The sequence below is a fragment of the Heterodontus francisci genome, chromosome 32, assembly GCF_036365525.1.
Source record: "Heterodontus francisci isolate sHetFra1 chromosome 32, sHetFra1.hap1, whole genome shotgun sequence".
Classification (NCBI taxonomy): domain Eukaryota; kingdom Metazoa; phylum Chordata; class Chondrichthyes; order Heterodontiformes; family Heterodontidae; genus Heterodontus; species Heterodontus francisci.
Window position 1 is genome coordinate 16,539,843 of NC_090402.1, and position 8,125 is coordinate 16,547,967.

Consider the following 8,125-nt stretch of genomic DNA (forward strand, 5'->3'; position numbering starts at 1 on the left):
CCGCTTGCTTTTGGGATGGGGAGGAAACACAACAAAGGAATGCAATTAGTGAGATTGAACAAGGCATAATGTCTTCCTGTTGGCTATTCCAACCATCAGTACTGTTTCTGCAACAACGTGAATGGCCAAGGACATTGTCAGTGACATCATTTGGGCAATGTCACACAAAAGACCTGAAAGCTGCTCAAGTTCATCTGAGGTGTGTATGGAGTTTCTCAGCACCTTACCCCAAGTTTTACAGGATACATTACATTTGATAAATTTTCTATATTCCTCTCAAATTAACTCTTTATAGCTTTCCAACATTACAACAGTGACCACACTTCAAAGGGATGGCATTGGCTATAAAGTGCTTTGAGGCATCCTGATGTCATGAAAAATGCTTTATAAATGCAAATTTTTCTTTCTAGTCAAACCTGAACATCCACATCTGCAAATGTAATTTGCGATGATATATGACTGTTTACAAATGTGATTCTTTTTTTTATGTTTGCAAGGAAAAATAATGAAATTTCATAATTTGAATAATAAACATCCAAAGATTTCTGTAAGTTCTTGTTACATCACAGTAAGCTTGTGATTTCCTGAAATTGTCAGAGTACACACAAACTTGTAGCTCTCTAGCAATCCTATTTCAATCATCGATTAATTAGAATTCCAAACAAGAAATGGAAATAGGAGCATGATCAATACTTCACATTAGAGATTAAATTTATTCAGGTGTTCCAGAGTTTTCCAAAATAAAAAAAAAGATTACTGGGACTGAGGAGTTAAGCTGCCTCACTATGTTTGTTCTGCAGACATTCCAACCTGTGTCCAGAATCTGTGTCCACTGCTTGTCAATTATTAAATCAATTATATACAATTACGATAAAATCTAACAGCACTGTGGGAGCACCTTCGCCATACGGACTGCAGTGGTTCACTACCACCTTCTCAAGGGCAACTTAGGGATGGGCAATAAATGCTGGCTTTGCCAGCGACACCCATATCCTGCAAATGAATAGAAAAAATTCAATTGTAACTATCAGGAAAGACTGAACAGGCTAAGGCTCTTTTCTCTTCTAAAGAGAAGGCTGAGGGGTGACTTAATGGAGGTCTTTAAGTTATGAAGGTAGACTTGTGTGGGAGGGTAGGGGTCTAAAACTAAGGGCCATAAATGTAAGATAGTCAGTAATGAATCCAATAAAGAACTCAGGAATTTTTTTTACCCAGAATACTTTGGAACTCAGAAGACTTTAAGGGGAAGCTAGATAAGTACATGAGGGAGAAAAGATATGCAGCTAGAGTTAGGTGAAGTAGGATGGGAGGAGGCTTGTATGAAACATATACACAGCATAGACTATTTGGACTGAATGGCTTGTTTCTGTGCTATACATTCTATATAATTCTATGTAATTATCTAATTAGAATTTAGATACCCAATGGTGAACAACCACTCAAAGGAGGAGGAAACCCCATAATATCCCCATCCTGAAACACGGTGGACCCCAGCATATGAGTGCAGGAGACAAGGTTGAAGGTTGTGCAAGCATCTTCATCCAAAAGAACCAAATGGATATTCCTCCCTGGCCTCCTCTTAAAGTAGCCACCATGTATGTCAGTGTCCAGTCAATTCAGTTCACTCCTTCTGACATTGATTGAGAGATAAATATTGGCCAGGACACAAGGGATAACTCCCCTGCTCTTTTTTGAAATAGTGCCCACTGAACACAGTGGGCCCTGACAATATCCTGTCCAACAGAAGTAATCAGCTCCCAATCAAACTGTGCAGCACATTTATGACATTGGCATCTACCTGACTAAGTGGAAGAATGTCCAGGTACATTTTATCCACAAAAAAAAAGGATAAATGTAACCTTGTTATTTACTGGCCTATCAATAGCTTTATGGAAGGAGTCATTCATAGTGCCATCAGATAACTCCGACTCACTGATGCTAAGTTCAGGTTTGCCAGAGCCACTTCCTTCAGACCTCATTGGAGCCTACATCCAGATATGGTTCTGAGAAGCTGAATTACAGAGGAGAGTTGAGAGTAGCTGCCCTTTGCACCAAGGCAGCATTCAACTGAGTGTGGTACCAAGGAACCCTCAGAAAACAGAGGATAATGAGGGTCATGTGGAAAAACATCCAGTGCCTGGAGTTATACCTAATACAAAAGAAGATGGTAGTATTTTCAGAGGCCAATCATTACAATCCCAAGACCAATCACTGCAGTAATTTGCCAGTGTAATATCCTGGACCCAGTCACTCATTTTTATTCTTCTGCTACATTCAAATGATGTGTCCTCCTCCACCTCATCCCTAGCCTGTCGTTGATCTTGTTCTGTGTAGCAGTCATGGCTTAGTTAGTAGCACTCTTGCCTTTAAATTACAGGGGTTTGTGCACAAAATTCAAGGCTGATACTCCAGTGCAGCATTGAGGGAGTGCTGCACTGTTGGAGTTGCTGTCTTTTGGGTGAGACATTAAACCGAGGCCCCATCTGCCTGCTTGGGTGCATGCAAAAGTTCTTATGGCACTATTTCAAAAAAGGGCAGGGGAGTTATCCCTTGTGTCCTGGCCAATATTTATCTCTAAATCATCATCACAAAAACAGATTATCTGGTCATTGCTGTGTGCAAATTGGCTTTCGTGTTTCCTATATTACAACAGCGACCATACTTCAAAAGTACGTCATTGGCTGTAAAGCACTTTGAGATGTCCAGTGGTCATGAAAAGCATTATATAAATGCAAGTCTTTTTTTCTTTTTTTATTCTTCCCATCGAGCCATTCCATAGTACATGTCTGTCTAATGCTCCCTCCAACTTGGTGTGCTTGATTCCTGTTTTCCATCTGTAAGTATTGTTTTGATTTCTGTGTAGTCAAGTCCCTTCAAAGATTGGGGCTGAAATTTTGCTTTGGGGGTGGGAAACAGTACCTGGGACTGTTTCCGGGTCCTGAACTCGCCCCACCCCCCACCCCTGGTGGGGGAGAAAAACAGAAACTGACCTGGAATTTTGACTGGGGTGCCCCATTTTTATTCGTTCGTGGGATGTGGGTGTCACTGGCTAGGCCAGTATTTATTGTCCATCTCTAATTGCCCTCGAGAAGGTGATGGTGAACTGCCTTCTTGAACCGCTGCAGTCATTGGGATGTAGATACACCAACAGTGCTGTTAGGAAGGAATTCCAGGATTTTGACCCGGTGATAGTGAAGGAACGATGATATAGTTCCAAGTCAGGATGTTGTGTGGCTTGGAGAGGGACTTGCAGGTGGTGGTGTTCCCATGCATCTGCTGCCCTTGTCCTTTGAGGTGGTAGAGGTCGTGGGTTTGGAAGGTGCTATTGAAGGAGCCTTGGCCTCTTACCCGCTCTTGATCTTTTGATTGAGAACTGTTGGCGTGACATTGGCCATCTTAATTTTGCTACTCCCCTCACTCACTCTAACCTGTCTTCCTCTGAAATTGCTGCACTCCGTCTCTCAGGTCTAACCCCGACATTGTCGTACAAGGGTGATGCTGTTGTTGTCTGACCTCTACCTTGCAGAGACTGAATGCCAACTCCCAGAGACGACTTCTTAGCTCCCCCTGAACCATGACCCCACAACCAAACATCAAGCCACTGTCTCCAGGACTGTCACAGACCTCATCTCCTCTGGAGATCATCCCTCTACAGCTTCCCACCTCAGTCCCACAACACTGAACAGCCCGCTTCTGCCTCCTTCCAAAAATCCACAAACAGGACTGTCTTGGTAGACCCATAATTTCAGCCTGTTCCTGCCCCACTGACCTTGTTTCTTCCTATTTTTCTCCCCTTGTCCAGTCTCTTCCCATTCTACATCCATGACTCTACTGACGCCCTACGTCATTTCAACAACTTCCAGTTTCCTGGTCCTAACCGGCTCCTCTTCATCATGGACGTCCAATCTCTCTGCACCTCCATCCCCCACCAGGACAGTCTGAAAGCTCTCTGCTTCTTCCTTGAACAGAGGCCCAACCTGTCCCCATCCGCCACCACCCTCCTCCGCCTGGCTGAACTTGTTCTTACATTGAACAACTTCTCCTTCAACTCCACTCACTTCCTTCAAATAAAAGGTGCTGCTAAGTGTACCCGCATGGGTCCTAGTTATGTCCGTCTTTTTGTGGGGTATGTCAAACATTCCTTGTCCTACTCAGGCCCCCTCTCCCAACTCCTTTTCCGGTACATTGATGACTGTATCGGTGCCGTTTCCTGCTCTCGCCCGGAACTGGAAAATGTCATCAACTTTTCTTCCAATTTCCACCCTTGTCTTACCTTCACATGATCCATCTCCGACACTCCCTTTCCTCGTCTTCGCTGTCTCCATTTCTGGGGCTAGGCTGTCCACTAATATTCATTATAAGCCCACTGACTCACACAGCTTTTGCCATTTCTAGTGAAGGGTCATTGACCTGAAACGTTAACTCTGCTTCTCTCTGCACAAATGCTGCCAGACCTGATGAGTATTTCCAGCATTTCTTGTTTTTATTTCAAACTCCCACAGCTACCTCGACTACACTTCCTCACATGTAAGGACTCCATTCCATTCTCCCAGTTTCTCAGTCTCCGTTGCATCTGTTCTGATGATTCAACCTTCCACAACAGTGCTTCTGATATGTCTTCCTTTTTCCTCAACCGAGAATTCCCCCCCACTGTGGTTGACAGAGCTCTCGACTGTGTCAGATCCATTTCCTGCACTTCTGCCCTCACCCCTTCCTCTACCTCCTAGATCCGCGACAGGGTTCCCCTTGTCCTCACTTTCCACCCCACCAGTCTCCACATCCAAAGGATCATCCTCTGCCATTTCCGCCACCTCCAGCGCGATGCCACCACCAAGCACGTCTTCACCTCCCCTCCCAAGTGAGCATTCCGAGAGGACCACTCCATCTCCGGCACCCTGATCCACTCCTCCATCTCCCCCAACACCTTGTTCCCTTCCCATGCAAACACAGGAGGTGTAAAACCTGCCCTTTTATCTCCTGTCTCCTCACTATCCAAGGCCCAAAACACTCCTTTCAGGTGAAGTAGCGACTTACTTGTACTTCTTTCAATTTAGTATACTGTATTTGCTGCTCACAATGCGGACTGCTCTATATTGAAGGGACCAAACGCAGATTGGATGACCGTTTTGTGGAACACCGCCATTCAGTCTGCTAGCATGACCCTGAGCTTTCAGTTGCTTACCATTTTCATTCACCGCCTTGCTCTCACGCCCACATTTCTGACCTCAGACCTGCTGCAGTGTTCCAGTGAAGCTCAACGCAAGCTCGACGAACAGCATCTCATCTAATTAGGCACTCTACTGCCCTCTGGACTCAACACTGGGTTCAACAATATCAGACCATGAACCTAATTTTGATTTTTTTTTTGACCATGTGACCTTAAACCTGTTTTACATGTTTTTGCTTTCAGACAGAGCTGTTAATTTGGTCCCTTTAGGAAGGATATTATTGCCATAGAGGGAGTGCAATGTAGGTTCACCAGACTTGTTCCCAGGATGGCGGGACTGTCCTATGAAGAGAGATTGGAGAAACTGAGCTTGTATTCTCTAGCGTTTGGAAGAATGAGAGGTGATCTCATTGAAACCTACAAAATATTTAAAGGGATAGACAGGGTAGATGCAGCTAAGATGTTTCCCCTGGTTGGGGAGTCCAGAACCAGGGGACACAATTTCAAAATAAGGAGGAAGTCATTTAGGACAGAGATGAGGAAACATTCCTTTACTCAGAGGGTTGTGAATCTTTGGAATTTTCTATCCCAGAGGGCTGTGGAAGCTCAGTCATTGAGTATGTTTAAAGCAGAGATTGACAGTTTTTTAAATACAAATGACATTAGGGGATATGAGGATAGTGTGGGAAAAAGGCATTGAAGTGGATGATCAGCCATGATCATATTGAATGGCGGGGCAGGCTCGATGGGCTGAATGGCCTACTCCTGTACTTATGTTCCTATAATTACTCTGCCATTAACACTCGTTCTGGCCTAATGCTTTGTCTTTTACACCTATTACCACTCCCTTTGCTTTTTCTTCCATGACATCTTTGTCCTTTAATCTCTTCTGCCTTTTCCCTAATCACAGATCTGCTGTTTTGTTCTTCTTGCCCCACTCCCCGCTTTCATTGGCTCAAAACCTATTACATTTCTGACCTTTGCCAGTTGTGACGAAAGGTCAACGAAATGAAATGTTAACTCTGTTTCTCTCTCCACAGATGCTGCCAGACCTGCTGAGCATTTTCAGCACTTTTGGTTTTTATTAAGAAATCCAGCATCCGCAGTATTTTGCTTTTATCTTAACAAGCCTAATTGCCTGCCTGCCTCATTGGGGCAGAAGGCTTTGTCGACATCGGGAATGGGTTGGGGAAACTGGCACCAGCCAGCCTCATAATTTTCGGACTCCATCCACCTCCGTTCCCAAACTCAGCGGGCCCAAAAATTCAGCCTGTGATTTAGACAAATCATTTCAGTTGAATCAACACCTTTGATGTGCTTTCATTTCATTTTCATGAAACATTATTTTTGACAAAAACGGTACCGTTCCATAGAATTATTGTCAGTTTTTTCATTTCTTATGAAGCTTTGGGCCAAAATGGAAAAATCTGAGAAAATCCCACAATTTATGGCTTTAAAAAAATGGTGTAAAGGAAAACACAGAATTCCACAAAAATGCCATCAAAACCTTTCCACTAAAGGGAAGAGTCAAACCTGGCTCTTCAGTCATTCTTAGTTTAGTTTAGTTTAGTTTAGAGATACAGCACTGAAACAGGCCCTTCGGCCCACCGAGTCTGTGCCGACCATCAACCACCCGTTTTACACTAATCCTACACTAATCCCATATTCCTACCACATCCTCACCTGTCCCTATATATTTCCCTACCACCTACCTATACTAGGGGCAATTTATAATGGCCAATTTACCTATCAACCTGCAAGTCTTTGGCATGTGGGAGGAAACCGGAGCACCCGGAGGAAACCCACGCAGACACAGGGAGAACTTGCAAACTCCACACAGGCAGTACCCGGAATTGAACCCGGGTCACTGGAGCTGTGAGGCTGCGGTGCTAACCACTGCGCCACTGTGCCGCCAGTTGAAGGGCATTGTGGATCAAAAGTAAGCAATAAGATCCTACTGCTTTATTAGCTGAATTAATACTACTAATGATTTATTTTAAATAAAAGATTTCTTTGTAAATTTAAGTATGACCAAACATCAACACTATATCTTGCAATTAAAACTGTTCTTGTATCTTTGCTTTCACCGTTGTATTAGGTCACAGATTATGGAAACAATTCTTTAACTTTCAGGCTTGAAGTTGGAGACATTGCTTCAGGCAATTGAAACATTGAGCAAACTGACCATTGTTTCTGACAATTCCTTTGACTTTTTTGTGCAGATTGGACCTCACCTAGATACATTCCGGAGCATTGAAGCTCGTCGTGCAGCTTTCAAAGCTAACTGGTTGGATTCTGCAGCAAGGAGTGGTCCCCATGGACATGGTGTCTATGTCTTTGAATAAACCAGCACCTTCTCTTTAACTTGCAAAACAAATACAATGATTGTAATTGTGCATATTTTCAAATGCTTGAAATATGTAATGATTGTAATACAGAATTGAATTAAATTCATCTTTTAGCTGTCTTGATTACATTTGTAAATTAAACACTTAAATAATTCCTTCATACAGAGTGGATTTTATTTCTGAAAGCAGTGGGTACTCAAATGCTTATGTGCATTGCAAAGCAAACTGAACACTGGCCCAGTACACTGGGCCATTAAGCCAACCTCTGATGGAAATAACCTTTATATATGATAAAGGAAGGCGGCTTGGAGAAGGCTTCAGCTAGGTATTCTATATTTAGGAAAGGTTTCATAATTTTCTACCCTCTGTTTTAAGAAAGTAAACAGTAATCAACAGTACATTACTGCCTAAGATAACCTGATGAAAACAACAAGAAAAAGCCTCCTAAACACAAGTTTATAAGGTAAAATAAAATTCTGATTCTGCAACATGCTATTAGTCAGAGCTAAGGTAAATCCAGGAGCCACTGGAGGGGCCGGGGGAGGAGTGAAATGACATTAATCTTAAAGTTACTCCACATAATCATAAGCGCAAAATCAACTTAAGGCGA

General features: G+C 43.2%; 1 protein-coding gene across 1 annotated transcript in view; it reads left to right on the top strand.

The window, feature by feature from the left end:
* The window catches only part of cfap77 (cilia and flagella associated protein 77), a 193,159-nt gene extending 185,533 nt beyond the window's left edge, over positions 1-7,626 (top strand). The window contains exon 7 of the mRNA XM_068011859.1: positions 7,390-7,626. Coding sequence (XP_067867960.1) covers positions 7,390-7,512 — 123 coding nt within the window. The 3' untranslated portion in view covers positions 7,513-7,626. The remainder of the gene's footprint in view (positions 1-7,389) is intronic.
* Positions 7,627-8,125: the final 499 nt, after the last annotated feature.